The 19142-nt window shown below is 35.5% G+C and overlaps 1 protein-coding gene across 7 annotated transcripts in view; it reads left to right on the forward strand.

Moving 5' to 3' along the window:
- The window catches only part of KHDRBS2 (KH RNA binding domain containing, signal transduction associated 2), a 340609-nt gene that overhangs the window by 305106 nt on the left and 16361 nt on the right, over window positions 1-19142 (forward strand). For 5 of the 7 annotated variants that reach the window (XR_005629817.1, XR_005629820.1, XR_005629818.1 and 2 more), the window contains exons 9-11: window positions 3709-3882; window positions 5820-5871; window positions 15846-16051. Coding sequence is in view for 1 of the 7 variants with exons in the window: in XM_039729259.1 (XP_039585193.1) it covers window positions 3709-3806 (98 nt within the window). In the remaining 6 variants the exon portion in view is untranslated. Of the gene's footprint in view, window positions 1-3708; window positions 4791-5819; window positions 5872-15845; window positions 16052-19142 lie in introns of those variants that run through there. The other 2 variants (XR_005629822.1, XM_039729259.1) reach the window with 2 other exon arrangements.

Consider the following 19142-nt stretch of genomic DNA (forward strand, 5'->3'; position numbering starts at 1 on the left):
GACCAATGAATTTTTCTGTGCTTTCAATAATGCATAGGTAAAATAGTAAGAAAGAAACAACTTCATATATACCTATCTCTGTGCTATAAATCTTACTCTTTCGATCCCATATTCAAAGAAATTTCTCAGGTTAAAAATTAAATTATCTTTTTGCAATCTGACTCTCCAGTAAAAAAAAAGCATACTAAAATTCTGTATTAAAACAGACCAGAGCTATGGGGTCTCCTAGCAGTTGATCAAAAAATAATCTTTAAAGGCAGCCTCAAGTAATGTATCAGTTATATCTGTAATAAATACTGGGATCACTTCTATAACTCAGTGAACACAGTAAAGTAAATATGAGTCCATCTGAACCATAAAAAGCAGTGCAAAAACACTAACATGGAAATTCAATCAGACATAAACCAAGGATGCTGATTGCTTGTGATAATAAGAATTAATTTTATATCCTAAAGGTGAGCTTCAACTACCAATTCACAGGAGCATATAGAGGTTTGGAAGACATGTGCAATGTAATTAAAAGAGCTGTGCCCATGTCTTCACATTTCTTAGCAAAGTACCTATGACACTGTCACACCCAAAGCAATCCTTCAGCCCAAGCACTCTCAGATTCCTCACCTATAAGCTCTTAAGTTTCCATCATGCTGCAATAACTTATTCTTTTAGGTTCTGAAAACAAAACATAAAATATTTCTCCTTGAATAAGAATGGCAGAGTTGCCAATAACACCAAACTCCTGAAAAAACTGAACCCTCTGCCTTCAGTTATTAAGCTGCTTGTGTGGATTTCTTTTTAACCATAGTCTTTGACACCTGGTAGCACTGGAGATGGTCAAAAGTGAAAAGGACAGGGAATGAGTGTGGTCTGCTAGAGCAGAAAGACTGGATGGAAGTCTGGATGTCACCAAGGGAAGAGGCAGGTCAGACTGCACAGGGTTCTTCTTCCCAGGAATGAGAAAAAAGGAAAAAGAATCAGCATTAGAACACAACAACCACCCTGCACCTTTCTTCGCTCTTGGGCTGTTGCCTGCTCTTCACCTGAAATGCCTCTCAGTTTCCATTTCATTAACATGGCACTTTCTTAAGATTAAGTACTTGTCATTTTCTTAAGATGAATTATGTCCAGGCTCTTTCCTTCCCCTTTTGGCACAGTCTTTCAGAGAAGACCAGGCTCACTCACTTTTCTCCTGTTCTCACAGTGAAACTCAGCCTGGTAATCAAACTTTCAACCCTTCTGCTACCCAATGAGCTACCTAAATCTCTGTGTGACTGCTGAGATAGTCTATAGGACTCTAGCCTTTTAAGATTGTTCCCAAAGACAGATTTCCATTCTCAGAAGCTCCTTTTCTTCTCTTGGTGCTGAAAGAAAAAGGTTACCTTGGAGTTCTGGAAGGAAGACTTCAAAGAGCAGCTTTGATGTCAGCAAACCTGTAATGTTTGGCACACAGGTATAAAAGGTTGTTCATTAAAAACCCCTCTAGGAGAAAACCACTAGCAATCTGATTTCTCTTTTGGTGTGGCTGCATCTAGTAATGTTCTGGCACTGTGTGGTTCAGAGACTCTTGGTAGTGCTGCTTCCTATCATCTTGCTTTCTCCACAATAAATATTTAAACCTTTACTGCTGTATGTGGGCTAGATACCAGAGTTTTCCCAGTCAAAGGCTGTAGTCCCAGAATTTCCACATCTATTTTGTCTATGGAGTCACCTCACTTCTTATTTCAATGATGCTGTTTAAGCTTCAAATCAAGGAAATAGGTCCACAGTGTTACTGAAAAAAAAAGAATGTAAGAGTCTTGTACCACAAATTATGATTCATTTTTTGTTCCATATCAGAAGCTGGTACAGTCACAGGAGCAATTTGCTTCATGAACAGTCAAGGAAAAGTAGTTTCCTCCAGTTGGTACTATAAAGTCTTTTTTTACTGCATGAGTACTACCAAAAAGACTGTACATTTCACCTTTATAAGAAGGTGCTTCAATCTGGACAATGGTGAGGGGACTACAAAGGAACAAGAAATTGGCTTGTCTTTGTGTTATAGATTTACTGAATATTTTTTACTACTTCAGTCATTCTCATTTATATAAATGAAGCTTTTCTTTTTCATATAAATCTTTCTTGTCCCCATGGCCTCTCTTCAAATGTAGTAACACTTCAGCAAAGGGTAACTGAAGCTGAAAAAAATTTACAGCAAAATGCCATTTTTAAAGGGTGTAATGATATATATTGCAGAGGCAGGATTTTTAAATTCACTATACAGAAACTTATTCCCTGTAGGAATGAGAGACCTGAGGATTTAGAACCATATCGTATTGGCTGCCACTTCTTCAACCCTCTAGGCAGTAGCTTTCCACAGCAAACTGGTTTCTTGTGACCATAAAACCCCTTCTTTTCAAAAAGAGAACCTCCTGAAGAACTCAAAGAGAAAGAAAATAAATGCAGTGCGCCAAAAAATCACAGTAGGAGTGTTTCTTGTTCCATAGCAAGATCAACTGCTGCCAGATCTTTTCCAGAGGTGCCCACTCCATTCATGCTAGCCTGAACTCACTTTAGCTCTACCGCTGCTATTCCCCTCGTACCTCAAGGCAATGAGATAATGAAGAGCAGTTGCAGAGAAGACATCTTGCAGAAAAGAAATAGCTTTCAGAATTTTAACAGTGTTTTTATGGTTTATATTTTCATTTCTCATAGTGACATATTTTTGCAAAAGGAATATTTGATACCTGATTTAACCATTTCGGGATTTTTGCCTCATGACAGATATTTATGTTCTTAGTGGCTTCAATGGTCAGCAGTCATTAGCAAAAACAAGATACCAGGAATGCTGCAGTGTGGCATGATATGATACACTGCAGCTTGTGCATTTACATTTTAATCACTCTAAGTGTGATCAGTTGAAGTCAGTGGAAGACAAAACCAGAAATAATTTGATGACCTACTGTCTGATTTAGAAGATAACTCAAGTTTTAGGTTCAACTGCTGGACCAGGACTGTAGGAAGTTTACTAATTGTGCCTTTGGGATGGTTAAATTCCAGAAATACCATGTCAGGGAGGAAGAAGAAGATTTGTAGAAGCACTATAAAAACTGAACTAGACTTACAGTTTTTAGCTTATTCTTCCTGAGCATATTTGATTCACTAAATATGAAAAAGTGTTCTAAAGATACTGCAAAGTAAAATCTCCTCTTGCTTCATGGTAGCTTCACCTCTACACATTTTTCTTCCATTATTTTCTTTCTTTGGTCTCAAATGGAAATTAAAAATCAAATATATCTTTCTTATCTTTTCATGATTCAACTCTTCATCTTGTTACCATACCAACTGCATTAAATGCTGTTCAGATTTCTGCTTTAACTTAAATACTAGAAACTCAAAACATCAAATAAATTCTGAACTGGCAGACTAATGCAGGATTTTTCCAGAGCTGACTGTACCGCCAACACAGTAGTTATTCATTCTTTGCTGAAAGTGGAGGAGTAAGGCTTTTTTTTCTACCTAAGATAGACAGGTTTCCTGTGTAGAGAAGTAGGTTAGTTTTCTGTAAGTTTTTTTGTGGGAGGATAAAGAAGTGGATGATAACACCATCCTCATTTCGTTTTCTAAAGCTTTCAGCCAGAACCCTCAAGAATTTTGACAGCCATTAGCAGTGGCATCCCTTTGTTCTTTCAATTTTAGATATTTACAAAACTTGTTTTTCTCTTCTGTTTTTAGCACAAGAAGAATGGGCCACGACCCGTTCCAGCCTAAAGGCACCACCTCCAAGGTCAGCCAGAGGGGGATACAGGGAACACCCCTATGGTAGATATTGAAGGTCCTCCTCTTCTGTGACCTCATCTCAAAGACAATTAATAGCCTGTGGTCTCCACATAAACAGCAACAAGACAAGTAATAGTCCATTTCTTTTCTATCCTAGGAATTACTGCTCATTATTATCCTATGTACTACTTGTATTTCCTATAACATTGGCGTGACATTGGCATTAGTATTATTTTATAACACGGACTTAAAAAAAACAGAGACAAAAAAACCTTTGGCAAGTATTGTCTATAAACTATTCAAAGATGATGTTCTGTTGGTTGTATTCATTGCTGTGTGTAACTAAAAAGCATGACACTGTTACAGCTCTTGAGTCTCTACATACTAGTTAAGGCTGAGTTTCTGTTTAGGGTTGCTGAAAGACTGTAATATGATCTTTTTTTTTTTTTTTGAGCCAGACAATAATCAAGCTGTAGATAAGATGTTTTAACCTGTCTTTTTTAATATATGTTAGTTTAGATTAAGATGCTCGATATTAAGTTTGTAAATTTAATTTTAAATGCTGTTTTAATGGGGTTGAAAACAAGCAGCTACTGTATGTATGTAGCTAACTGAAGTTGTTCAGTGTTTTAACCTGTATTTGTTAAAAAAAATCACTTAAAGTTCCATGTGTAAGCTTCTCTAAATAGGAAACCATAATTTTGTCAAATATGTTTGCCATAATTTGTCAATAAAGCTGAAACCTTTTGTAACAAACTAAATTTGGAATTACTTGTTTTCTAGCTTTAAATGCCTGCTTTATTTCTTTTTCAAGAGATGCCTAAAATGTTTTTATATAAAAATTACAAAAATGAACCCAAGCCTGTTTTAAGATTTTTTGTGTAAGACTTTAAAAGTTGTATTAATAACTTCTGGTTGTTAAATAATATAAAAGTTAACAAACTAAACTGTTACATGAATCATGGTTAGTATCCACTAATGTATAACATGTTAATGGAAAAAAATGCTTTAGAACAATAAATGGATTTTAAACTATCCTTTAAGCTTGATCTTGCTAAACACAAACTCTGATTGACTTGTTTGTATTAGCATGTCTCTCGTGAGAATGTAATGGAGTTTAAAGAGGTAAGATTACCACTTACCACTGTTAGACTGTCTAAATGCTAGTTCTTCAACCTTTGAGTTTCCCCGCACATTAAATATCCCATTCAACATGTAAGCATTGCATAGATTCACCTATTTGTTTTCACTCAGAAGAGTGCGTTGACTGCATTTTTCGTAGTATTTAACAATTTGTCTTGATAAACAAATCATCAGTGTCACTGCCCAGCTGTTGGTACTCAACTTCAAAAACTTTATTTGTAATTTTCAGTGCTAAATATCACCGCCCTTGAAGGCAGTTTAGAGGGCTGATATTTCTTTTGAGACTATCAGACTTGATGGCTGATGATTATTAAGGAAATATGTCGCAGGACTCAAAGGATGACTAAACGTTAAACAGGTAACACTAATAGTAACTCTGTAATTTTGAGTATGCAACAGTAATGTAAAATATTCTCAGTTATTAAGTTACTGATAGTTAAAAAAGTAAACCTACCAAAAGATAACAAATAGGTATATAGGCGATTAAAACAACTAATTAACATTAACTAGTGACAAAAAAATTATTCTACAATATATAACCCTCAAGGTAATAAACAGAACTAAAATTAACAATAATAGTAATGCAACTCTTGCTAACAACAAATATATAACCTAAATTTTGATGAAGACAAAAAAAACAACAGAAAACTTGATGGTAGGGATGCCAAAACTGTTAATCCTTTCAGTACAGTCTTTTTGTTTACAGTGGCTTTTTGTCAATGTGATTGGTTTACTTTTTTGATGCGACTAAAGTACAGGCCGATTGCTGTTCAGTTTGTGAACAAAATCTCTTGCAGCTGGAGTTGCATGCTAGCTCTTTTTAAATAGTTTATGATGAGTATGTTTTGTCCTTTGAAGTATTAAAGTGAATTTAGTAGGCTACGTGATGGTTACATTGAGTTTATTCTGTCTCACTATTTCAGGGACTCACAGGCACTGGACAGCTAAGCAGCAGATCTGCTGGCAAGTGGTCAGGTAAGCTCTGCTGCATCTCAGGGGGTTTTCCTGTTTCCTGTTTTATCTCTGTATTTGTTTTTACTGATGCACAGAAACATATTCAGCTACAGTTTTAAAATAAATGTCTTTCCAGCAATGCTTCTCTGCATATCAGCATAGTGATCATGGTATAATGGCAATCAAACCATTTACATGTGTGTTATGATACTCTTCATTCCAATAAAAAAAAAGTCTTGTCATCTAGCCTTTTAATGGTAAATATTAAGATGATGTACTTTATAACTGCTTTTGCTAAAAACAGGTGCTTGTGTTTATTAAAAGCATGCCTACATTTTGGATAGTCACGTAGCAAAGAAAAATGCAATGCTAGATTGTCTTTGCTTCTGAAAATATTTGACATTTCTTCCTATGAAAATTGTATCTGTATAGAGACAGGAAGTTTTATGCTTGTTCTTATGCTTGGTAGCTTTTTTATTCTTTAGAATGGCAGGGACATTTAGGTATTACTGTGCAATGGCATGGATGGAGGCTTTACTTATATTTCTCTGTTAAATACATTTAAAGGTATATCTTGGATGACCTTCTTAAATAGACTTCAGTTTATAGGTGAGATTTTTGACTGAAGACAAATGTCATTGCTGGAAACAAAAAAAAATTTAAAAAAAATCAGCTCAGTTACAATTTTGTCCATGGACTCAGAAGTGCTAACCCAGTCACAATAGAAAAAGTAAAAATTCTTGTCATCACTCTTAACTAGATAAGATTACACAAATACACAATCCTAGACACATTTATTACTCTGGCATCTTTTCCCATGAGTGTGGTCTGGATGATGTAACATTTTCCAGGTTTGGTGGTACTCAACAGTTACTTACAAACCACAAGTTGTATTGCATAACAAGATATAAAGGGTTTAATCTTCCTCTCCAAAGAGGTGCCTCAAGATCTTTATAAATTGGTTTTATTGATGTGTACAACCACCCTACAGACCAAAGTGATATAGTATGGCATTAAGGTTTGTCTGCATATTACAGTCGCATCAGTGTGAGTGTGCCACTGTAGGAAAGTCTTCCATCTACCCACCTTGCATGTAGTTACACTAATTTGCTTTGGTCAGTATATAGCTCTACTGAAAAGAAAGATGCTTTCCATTGCTATAAATAGTTTCATGCTGGTATAACTGTGATTATTATATATTATAGATTATACTATATAACTATTCCAGGAAATTCTTCTATGCCTTGCTGAAATGATTAACAACAGAAAGCTGTGAGCAGGTCATACCTGATGTAAGTGAGATCCAGGACAAAGTAGATAAAATTAATTTCTCACTTGTGCATCACATTTTTATGTGAGGGTAACTACTGCGAACTCCTTGAGGATGGACATCAATAAATAAAGCTTTATAGCAGAGCAGTGTCCTTTAATATTCCTGCCTCCAAGTCTACTTTGCAGCCACTACTTGTCTAAATTTTAAAAATGGCAGAAAATGTCAGTAAAATGATGCATTGTGAAATAGTCTTACATAAGAATTATTTTGAAAAAGTAGGGTAAGTCAGTGCAAGCAAACAGCTGTTTATGCAAACATTTTTTCTATTGATTTTCAGGAAAATAGTATGAAAAATTACCCAAGACTACATGTGCTGTTCAGTGCTAACTAAAAGTATATTTCACTACTGTTTCTGAAGAAGCCTTGCAGTTAATCAGCTATGTCTTAGGAAAAAACATAATCCACATGATTAATTTTTGAGAGTGTAACAACAGAGTCTGATTATTCTAATTAACAGCTGTCTTCAGGTCTTCCATGAAAAGATGTGACACATTCCACACATCCACCATCAGGTCAGCCGCAATTCTGAGGTCCTGAAAACTCATGTGCACCACCAGAAAACATGTAATTTCACTCATGCTAGAGACCACTCCAAGACACTTGTCACCAACCAAACATTTTATATGGCTTAACTCACTTGCCAATTAGTTTTGTTTGTAATATGAAGAAAAAAGCAATATAAAATACCAAAATAAGTAAGTGAAGAACACTGGGAAAGAGAAGCTAAAAATGCAAATTTTTTGTTGAAATATTTTAAAGATTTTTTTGTTTGTCTGTGTTGACTCATATATAGAACAGTTTGATTTTTAGAAGAACGTAGTGCTATATAGTTTTTTTGCACTTCTTTAGTAGTTAAGTCAGCAAATTCTATTCTGTTTAGCAGCCTTTTTGCATGTATTCAAGAGCCATTCTAACTGAAAAAAATAGATATTTCTAGAGCAGCAACTTTTATTAGAAAATGGAGTAGCACCATGTAAGTCTTTCCTATTCGGCTCATCTTACAGTGTTTAAACAAAGATCTTAAATCTTCATATGAATAAATGAAGAACCTCAGGAAGCACAGTATATCTGACCTCACCACAGAGGATATTGGCAATGTTCTTGTAGTTTAATGAGATCCTCACCCTCCATGCAGAGCTACAGCCATAAAGCCAAGCAATCTCTATCCCCTTACTGCACACCCCTTCCCTAGCCCGGCCACGATTGCTCCATTTTATTTAGACATGTGCTGACTTCCAAACTGCCTCACACTGGTGTTAGTGATGGGGAGCGAGGGCATGAGGAGCACATCACTGTGTCTGTGGTGGCTCCGAGGAAATGAGAGCAGACCTTGTGAGTGAGCATGGCAGGATGGAAGGGGCTGTGTCTGTATTGCCAGGGAGCTGCCAAACCCCAGCCAGGACTGAGGTACTGAGCTGCTTATCAGGAACTGAGTAAAGCAATCAAGTTACCATTAGGATCAGGATAACTAACATATATGAGTCCATCTGTTGAAAGGCTTATTATTTCATCATGACAATATGGATTTATGGTAGTCCTCATGAAATATCATCCAGGATTATTATCTGAAGGTTAAAATCAAGAAGTAATCAATGTATTGTGTTCAAATAAAAACCAATTTGGTCTACAGTAGTGATGTATTTCCTTCCTATTTGACAGTAGGTGTGTTGTTTTGTGAACTGTCTTTCTAATAAGTCCAAAGCTTTGCAAGATTCAAATATTGCAGCTACAAACCTATAAAGGGATAATCATCAAATTAGCTAAACATTGGAGAGAAGTCTTTGACAGTGAATGAAAGAAGGCTGTGATCCATTAAGGAAAGGAAACCCTAGAACATTTTCCATATTGTATTACATTAACATGCAGAAACAAGTTGAGACTGTATAAAGGTTAAGTAGGGACAGCACTGGATATCAATGTTCTTCATGCAACCTTCATAGAGATACCTCATATTCTGTAAAGCTTACTGGTAAATTTCCTTTTGTTTATGGAAAAATACTGTGTAAAAGGAAGAGACAACTGAGAAACTCTACCTAAATTACTTAAATAGCTATACATTTTGAGAGAAAATTGTTCTCCTGTTGTCTTCTGTGATTTCTTTTGTGAAAGAAATACCAGATCTAAACAAGACTATAATCTCATTAAACAATCTGTTTGCTAACAATTTCTTAGCAAAGATGTTAAAGAAAATAGGTTTGGGGTTTTTTTAATAGGTATTACCTGAATTCTTTTATAATGTTGTAGAACTTCAATAAATGGCTCAAGACTACAAGAAGATAAAGCAGTTTGTGGCAAATATTCATAAAGTCAATATCATAGAATAGGTTATAAATTAATCCTACGTGACAAAGAACCAGTTTATCCCTATATCAGAATTTACGGATTTTTAGGAATCAGGAGGACAGAATTCATTTGTAGATGGATTTTCTTCAAGGTAGGATTAAAAAAAATAATTTCACTAAGAGATTACAAAGTTTTTACAAAAAAAGAAAGGCTATAATTGTAAAGGTTTGCTGTAGTTCAATGTCCAAAGAATAAAGATCATATTTGTTATCATTTCCTGTCATCCTCTGTTGTCAACAGATTAACCAAATTAACAAGTAATTAACAAGTAAAATCAAAGGAAAAACTGAAAAATATTTGAATACTGAACAAAAAAATACTGATAATGTCTTCTGAAGTCTTTTGTCCTCCATTAAAATCTCAGATACACTCTGTGACTTCTGTCAGTTATTAAAACACAAGAGTTATCAGAAAAAGTGTCACATTATCAGTTTTACTGTACTGGTCTGCTGAGATAAAACAGGAGCACAGGTAACTTTCTCAAACCAGTTATGGCTTCAGAGATGATCGCCATCATCCACTCTGTTCTTAGCTAATTAAATTTTTCTGATCATTACTGTTTATCATTGGAACCTGACAGAAAGCTTTGAAATCATTAAGTGATTTCAAGCCTTTCCTTTTTCTTCAATTGGTTTTGTTTGTGGTCCTGGCAGTCACATGCTAACATTCATTTGAAACATTAAGGAAAATGATTCCTAAAGAAAGGAAAGATTTGCTGATCTACATAGCTATTAGACAATTTATGTATGAGCTTTGCTCCTGAGAATGCTGACGTCTTTTGGTGGAGACATTGTATACAGTATTAATGTTCTGAAACCATGGAATCTGAAGATGAACTGTGCCTGCCAGTGTGAGTATAGGAAAGATTTTCTGTCCTTTCACAGTCTCTGGTGGACTAAGTTATTTGTATTAGATCTTGGCAGAACATGTTGAAATATATCTCTAAATTGTGCATATCTGGAATAAAGTCTTCATTCTCAAAGAGAAGCAGTTTTTGTCAACTTAAGCATAAGAAATACGGATTTCTAAGCTTCTACTAAAAACATGTCACTGTTTCAAAGGTTTGTTTTTCTCATATAAATCCTTTTAAAAGGCTGTGTTGGGTAGTTACTGAAAGACAATAAATGCCTCCTTTCCTAGAATAATTGAATTAATTTTGAAACCTATTATGCTTTACCAAAGAATAGCAAGATTTGCTGAAAATACAATTGCAGACATATTTCAAAATGTAAATCAGAAGGAAGGTTTATTGGAAGATCACACCCATGCTGTAATGGTATAGGTCATCATTCACATATTATAATGATAAATATGAAACAAAAAGATGTGCAGTTGATTGTCTGTATCCTGCATGTGCCCTAAGAACTTTTCAAGATGCCATATGGAAAGAATCAGAATTTTCTAATATCTTTTCACAACATTTGGATGTACAAGGAAAATAGAAATGCTTCAGTACTCTGATAAGAGTAGAATTAATTATGAAAACAATGTTTCTTGTTTATTTCTGTTGCTGCTATACCTTATTGATTTAATGGAGGTATAGTTTCTTGTTATACAGTGTTATTATACAGTGTGAGAATAGCTGCTTCTATCTTGTTTGGTACTGTTGTTGCCATGCTGGATGCATTAGCTCATGATGGATGGCTCACTCACAGGAAAGCACTGGATACTTCTGTTATGTGCCCTTGCCTTACAAGACCTTCACACTGTGTTGCCACCAACAAGTCAGAGGTACAAATTGCTGAGCTGCTCATCTGTGACTCAGCATTCTGGGGGGGCTTTCTTTATTTCTGCACAGTACACAGAACCACCTGTGCAGATGTTTTGTATCATGATTTACTGTATTCAATTTTAACTCCTTATTCATTGCTCAGCAAATAATTCATTATATTTCTTCCTGAACTTTATAACAATCCTGTACAACCAGTGGCAAAATTCAGTGAAAAGGTCTTGCCAATCCAGCTTCTTTCTTTTTATTTTCCCCCATTTTTTTCTCTTCTTCCCAGAAGAACATAATGTTTCATATACCTATTTTAGCTGAAAAGATAATCAAGGGCACTGTCTTTAAATGAAATGCTGCAATTTGCTAATAATACAGGAATTTAGTGTGGCATTCTCTGAGTATTTAAAATGTATAGGGTTCTTTTTATTATTCTATATGTTATTTTGAGTATTTAATACCTTTTTAATATCTGTTTTAGAATTCATGATGTAAAGATACAAACAACTGACAGGAATGTTGTATTACATTGAACTCCTGTTAAGCAAAGTCACTTTCTGATGGAGGATTTAATCCTACATCTAATGTAGGATTAAATGATATACTAAAAATCCATGCTGACATCAAGGACTGAAAAGGGAATATGAAATTCAGAATGTGATCTGTAGTCAGTTTTATAATTTCATTAAATTCAAACAGAACACTTATATGTTAAGGACTGGATTGCATCAATCCAACCCATGTCCTGCTTAGCATCAATGTGAAATAACTTGGATGCAGGAAGAGTACTTTAGCTACAGTACCATGTCAAGATTTTACTTTTCATGTCATCATAACCAATTTTCTCACATGCAGGAAAAATATTTAGTTGAAGATACTTGCTTGACACTGTTGCTTGTTCAGATCTCAACCTGGAAATCAAGTTCATCCATTCATGGTAGTCACCACTTTATTTTCATGAGAACTGTCACATTTGTGAAGGAGGCACAATACTTTTTGTATCACTGAACTTGTTTGCAGATCTAAGGCAAAAGTGGGTTGCCCCTTAGATTGTGAAGGCACATGGGATACGTGCTTTAGGGAACCTAGTGCTCATTTGAAAGAGTTATGGGCATGCCAGTAATGCTATGTAGTCCTTAAAAGCTGAAATAGCACCTACAGAGCTTAAAAGAAAATTGCTGCACTGAACTCAAAATGATTACTAAAGGCAGCAGGTATTTCAATCTCTGCCTTATAATGGAGAGTTAGAAAAACAGTGAAGCTGCATGATTTGGCTACAGTCACTCAGCAGGTCACAGTGATGTAATAAAGTGCAATTGGCAAAGCAGCAGGTGAGGGTAGGAAGCTGCATCAGGAGATGAAACACAGGATGCGTTCTGAGCTGGGATTTGTTTTGAGAACTGAACTCCCTTGCCCACGGTGCAGTTGTGCTGTCATCACTTGGTGCCTGCTGAACTTTACCAGGCAATTGGATGAAGCCACAGCAGAATGTGTGTGTATAGGGACCCTGCCTACATGTACCAGGTCTGCACTGAAGCCTGTTATTATTATCTTCACCAATTTCCTTTATAACCCTGTTTTTCTATAGCTGCATCACCTGTTGCCATGGTAAGTTTCTCATGCTGTATATCTTTGATGAGCAAGAAGGACGTCTTGAAACTGATAAGGGCTTGAGACACCTGCTAATACCCAATGTCCTCCTCAAAGAACTGAGCACAGTTGGATTGGACCCTAAAAACCTACATATTCTTAAACTTTATAGTACTGACAGTTCTAGAAATAAGTTTTATTTTATACCAATTTAGGGATCATTTTAGATTCAGAGTAGTTCATTTGGGTTTTTCTACTTTGGAGTCTGCTTAGCTAAAGTAATGGAAATAAGGCACCTGATTTTGTAATACCAAAAATAACCCTAAGAATATCTTTAAGGATCTAGAAAGCAGATAGTTTATTGGTGTAATAACACTTTATACCAGGTTCTTCATCTGGACTTACTTCAATGAATCATTCTCATTCATAGCTCCCACAGATAAAATACAGAACAAGCTATGAAGTATAATTTGCCATGCCTCCATTTCTCTTGTTTTTCTTGTAAATACACTTTTGGCAGAGCTAGCCATATTATCTACCATTAAGATATTCTGTAAATGCAACTGTGTCCTCTCCAAGGTGGATTTTCAAGATGGTAAATTTTCCAAGATAGGTATCTGCTCAACCTAAGGATTTTGGTCAAAATGCTAAACAGCTCAGAAAAATAATAAATCTTTTTTTCTGTCAGATCCAGAAAAAGATATTTGGGGTGCATGGTGAAGGGGTCAGGAGAAATATGTAGAACAGGCAAAAGCTCTGTCTGTATTAGCAAATTAGACAACCAGAATGATCCTATCTCAGATTTATTTTCCCAGTGCTTGTCTTTTTAATTGCAGTCTTGCCCAATGTACAAATTGATGTTACAAGTTGATGATACATTGTGGAAATGTATTAAGGGTTGTGTGCCCAAACAGGCTCTTAGCCACAGAACCACTGGTGGACATTCCCAGTGATTTGGAGGTTGTTGAATGGAAAACAGCTGAGTTTGGCTAAAACAGAGGAATGGATTATATTGTCCCTCAGCATGTCTATCAGCAGTTTGGTGTGAGGGTAAACAAATTGCTCAATGTAGAAGCCTGCTAATAGTGTAGTTTTTGTTGTCTTGAGGTCTTACAAAGACTTTTTGGATCTGATTTTCATCAGAGTTACAAGTGTTATCATCAGCTGTGCCTGACTGTGTAAGATGCTGGTTAAGGTTAGGTGCAAGCCTTGGCTTTCCCAGCAGTGTAATAGTGTTGAATGTTTCATTTTGACTCAGGAATATAATAAACAATTAGTTACACTTATGAAGTACTATTACCACAAATGACACAGAAAGCCAACTGCGAAAATCATAATTTTGTCAAGAAAAATTAAAGTTTTGAATGCAGTTCAGACAATTAATAAAGGGAAAAAACACATTGAATAATGAGAATAAACGAAATATTGAATAGCTGTTCTTTCAATGACCTTTCTTAAGAATGTAATCAAGCAGAATTAAAAAGAAACGCAGTCATTTTAAACTCAATGCTTGAAACAAAAAAAAAAAGAACCAGCAATCTAACAAAGTTTGACTCAGATACTGACTACATCAAATGTATACATGACAAGAGCTGGATTTGCGTTTCACCGACCTATAACTGATATTTAACTAACTTCACAGTGCTTGACTTTCTTTAACTATTTATTTTGCAAGCCTGATGTTTATAGCCACCTAATAGTTTTCATCAAAGAAAAATGTTTCCAAGTTTATGGAAAGGTTTACACAATTTGCAAATTGAGGTTTCCTGTAGCATAAACTTCATTGGGATAGAAGGAATTCCCCTGAGTGACCCAAAAATTATTTTCTGATTCTTTCCAGGAAATCTGTTGGTTTTGCAGAATATCACAGGACGTCCACAAAGTTGTTGTTTGCCAGCTCATTAACCTTGGTAGAAGCTGTAAAATATGTCTATATTCCCCTACTCCACTGATCAGGATTTTTTTCTTCCATGTGAAATTACCTTGGTGTAACATTTGGGGAAATACAGAGCATTCATCACCTAGGTTCAAATAACTACTTTTGCTGCTATGGGTACCTAGAGTACCTGCACATTCAGTGGAGTAGATCTTTGCTTACAGAAAATAATTCAGATTACCTAAGCCAGATGCTCTAACACACTCTCTGGATGTTGGCTGCCTGAAGAGAGAAACTAATGTGTTTTAAAAAATGCCTTCCTCTCCAGCCTAAATCTTTAAATTCTCTCACAATTCATTTATTTTAATAAGAACTTATTTTAATTAGTCTTTCATAGGCCTGATTTTGTTAATATTATCAAGAAATGAAACACAACTGCAAATGAACTTGTTTTTACAAGTTCCCATTCTCATCCATACCAGTACTCAGAATTAATTTACTCTGGAAGAATATAATTACTCTGCTTTAATATCTGCATAATGAGTGTTGATGTTCATAAAATTCACCCCCAAAAGCTCCTTTTTTATTGCATTGCCAAAAGCACACTCATGCTACTGTGCATGGACTATGAGTCTTCATCTCAAGTAGATGATTGCACATACAGAAAAGGTATTGAGGCAGCACCTGATAAATTTGTAGCAGTATAAAAATTAAGAATTTAGATGAGAAATCTAAAAAATATGAAAAATAAAAGCAAAACCCAAACCTAGAAATAAATACCAGTGTATAGTTTGCACCTTTGCCTCTTTTTTGCTCTGTTGCTCACACTCATCATTTTAGAGACCCTAAGCAGGTGGTCACATGCACTCCCATTCTACATGCACTTTGCAGGGAGCAGGAATGTGTTAGAACTGTATAGCAAATTCTATCATGTTTTGTAACTGCATTATCTCATAGCATGCAGAATTTGGAAGGTAATGTCTTCCAAGAGTTTTGTGTCATCAGAACTATAACCCTGTGTCACGAAGATGTTATGTGAAGCTACTTAGGTCATTTAAGCAAAAATATTAATGTGACAACTAATTTTATGTTCTTTTCTGAATATGTCTGCCCAACTTTATCTTGATTTTCAGATTTTTGGAGCCTTAGGGAAGTACTGTACCTTTTGAATGGTGTTCAGGGAACTGAGAGTGCTCAACATCATTTGCAATAAATCACTTGCTTCCGAAGGACAGCCTCAGGTTGGGACTCTCCACAGCCCTGAGTTCTGGACCTACCATTACCACCCTCTCTAGGATATGCTACCACTCAGACTTACAGTGATCTTCCAGTCTGTCAGGTGAGCTGTAGTATTTTTCTATATGGTTTTAGTTCATGTAAAATGTGAGATAATTAGGTCACATCAGTCTGCAAAAAATAGGATTATTTGAAACTACTTTACATTTTGTTTGCCATTGTTAAAGAGCTTATACCGAAATGCCTGTGGTGCTTGTTACTTTGAGACAGGACAGTTTGATTATGTATTTAAATTCTTACTCTTTTTCTGTCATAAAGAAATACAACAGTTAATCATCTTCTCACAGAAGCAACACAATAATAAATAAACTGTATTTTTGCGGTATGTTGAGCACTGAAAATATTTGAAGAAATCGTCTCCCCTTGGGATAAGTCAGTCCTTTGAGACAGTATTTGAAAACCAAATTTTGCAGATTCTGGGGTGGTTTTTTTTGCTCTGTTTTCCACTTGTTCATCTCTGAAAATATTGGTATCTTCTTTGAGCTGCTGTGAATATTCACTTATTAATGTTTATATTGTTCAGTTACTGTAGCATTTTTGCTACAAACTATGACAATGAAAATCTGTTAGAAAGCAAATAAAATTCTCATTTGGATGAGAAAGAGAAAACAAAAAAGGGTCATGCCATTAGAGTTTAAGACAGATACAAGTATTTAATTCAATCTTATATCCAGAATGAGTTAGTTCTTTTGGAGAAAAGGGTAGTTTGATTAGGAGTCCTGTAGTTAAAGGCTATGTTCTCTTGTATATGCTAAAGAACGTTATATAATTATAATGGAAATTATAAATCTAACATTTCCTAAATCCTTCAAGCTAAATACTGAGTTGTATTTTTCTGTAATAAGCTTATATACATCCATGTGTCATAGAAAAGTACAGTTATTGCATTTAGTTATTAGTAAATAGTTTGTTTCTTCAGCAAAGACCATGCGAAACAAAAGACCATTGTCACTTGCTGTTGGTATCTAGTGCATCCAGAAGGATTCCGCTCACAAAAGCAGCATCAATAGCTGATGTAGAGTCCTGCTGTAGCTGGACTCCTCTTCATTTCCTAGAGCCTGGTGCAAGCACAGTCCTTGCCTTGTTTCTCCTGATCGAACACCAGAAACGGACCTGAAGTTTTCCCTGAGGAACAGCATGAAGTCCTCATATGGGACCTCATTCCCTGTCACCATGTGTTAAAAAAGGGGTGGCACTTTTCTGCCCACACTAAAAACCAGAGTTCTGCTCTTGCAAATGGTGATAAAAATTTAAAATTTAAACTATGCCCTGGTTCAGACATGGATTTTTTTGCTGCAGAGAAAGAGCTAAAAGACTGTGGCCAGAAGCTACTCTAACACAGCTCTAGATTTGAGAAAAAACTCCATGGATTTTTCAAGATTCTTTCTCCTGGCTAGAGCTGGAAATAAACCCTAGGTGACAGTATTCACACTCCAGTTTTATGTAGGCTGTGAGTGAGATAAAGAAATGGGTGAAAATATGCAGCTTTCTTAAGGGTTTACTTAGATTATATTTAAGTGTGTTAACACTCTAAATAGTAATCTAAGGCTCCTAGAAATATTTTTTATTTATTATTATTTTTGCTTTGCATATAGCAAATGGAAGGAGAAGGGGGAAACTGTACTACATCACAGAATACTATTCATCAGAACCAAAATACCTTTACTTAGAGGCCAAACTCTTAACCATTATACCACATTTCCTGAAATGGCTTCAAGGGGGACTCAGAAGTAGGTGATCATGATTGCCTAAAGAAAATGACCTAGTATTCTTGGAAACTTGAGAATAGTCATTCCTTTACCTGCAGTAGTAACTGCAGTTTTTAATGGGTGATAAAATATTTCAGAAGACTGGAAGACTCTACTTATATTTCTAGAAGATTAACAAAAGTCTCTAGAGGAAGAAAGGAGAAGTTAGATTTTTTCTTCATTCTGAGCGATGTAGAACTTTGTAGCAAAATACCAAAGTTCATCTAATTCCATTACTTCCTTGCATTTTCTGATTTTTTTGTTTTCCAGCTGCATATATATGTGTGCATATATATATGCATATACATTATATATACTTTTCAGTTATGTGTCAAAAACCCCAAATGAGATGAAATATACTCTACTGTTTAGAAGATGTTCTTAAATGTCTAGTGTAGACTATGTAGCTGTCTTTCAGGTTACTCAGATCAGGCAAAATTCAAAACATTTAAGGAACAAAGTTTTAAATTTGTGGGTGTTGCTTTCATTAAAAGCTACAGATTGTGTATATCAAGTCGTATCGTTAATTAAATTGTGCAGCGCTAAGAACAAGGCATGAGGCATATGCTACTCCTTGGAATTTCAGACAGGCCTGCTCTGTGCCCAATGCTCTGTTGTCAAGAAGTTGAAAACTGGGTGTAGAGAAGCCCATCCCAATGCACAAGAGCTTTGCTGTGAGCAGACCATTCAAGGCTTCACTTTGGACCTTCCTGTGCACCTCATTCACCTTGTGGAATTGGCCTGTGGAATTTCCCAGAAGTGAATTTTCTGTACTTCTGTAACTTCTGCTAATTCTTTGCTTTGGTGGCTTTGTTTTAAATTGGCTGTTAGTAAAGAAATAGGATTTACTTAGGAGAAGGCACTTCCATTGGTAACTCTGAACATTTTTAAAAGAGAGATTAGACACTTCTCTCTGTATTTGAGCACTTTCATTTTTAGAAGTACTGACAGCCTGCAGCTTTCTCTAGTCTCTAGTTCAGGTTCTCAAAAACCAGGAGTCATGGCTTGCATAAAGGATGTAAATATCCTGACCCAAAACAGCTTTTTTGTACTCCTTGTCTCGCATCTTTATACAGATACTTGAAATTAATATGTTACAGAATTTTGAGACAGCGAGCTAGTACTAATGAAAGCTCAAGAAGTACTGAAAATGTATATACCACACAAATGTTTTATTAGCTGGAATTATAGCTGAAGTGAGCCTCCTTTATTTTTCTAAAAGCGTCCCTAATGGCTGTGATATGTTGCTATAGTCATGCACTAAAATGATGGCCTACAAAACAGGTAAGTAAATGAGGAGGTGAATTGTATAAGTATATGCATTTTTCTCAAGATAGGTAGAATTAAATGTTGGAAAATACTCAGCCTAAGCTAATAGACATAAGA

Source organism: Passer montanus, unplaced genomic scaffold (genome assembly GCF_014805655.1).
Source record: "Passer montanus isolate IOZ18808 unplaced genomic scaffold, ASM1480565v1 scaffold11, whole genome shotgun sequence".
NCBI lineage: Eukaryota > Metazoa > Chordata > Aves > Passeriformes > Passeridae > Passer > Passer montanus.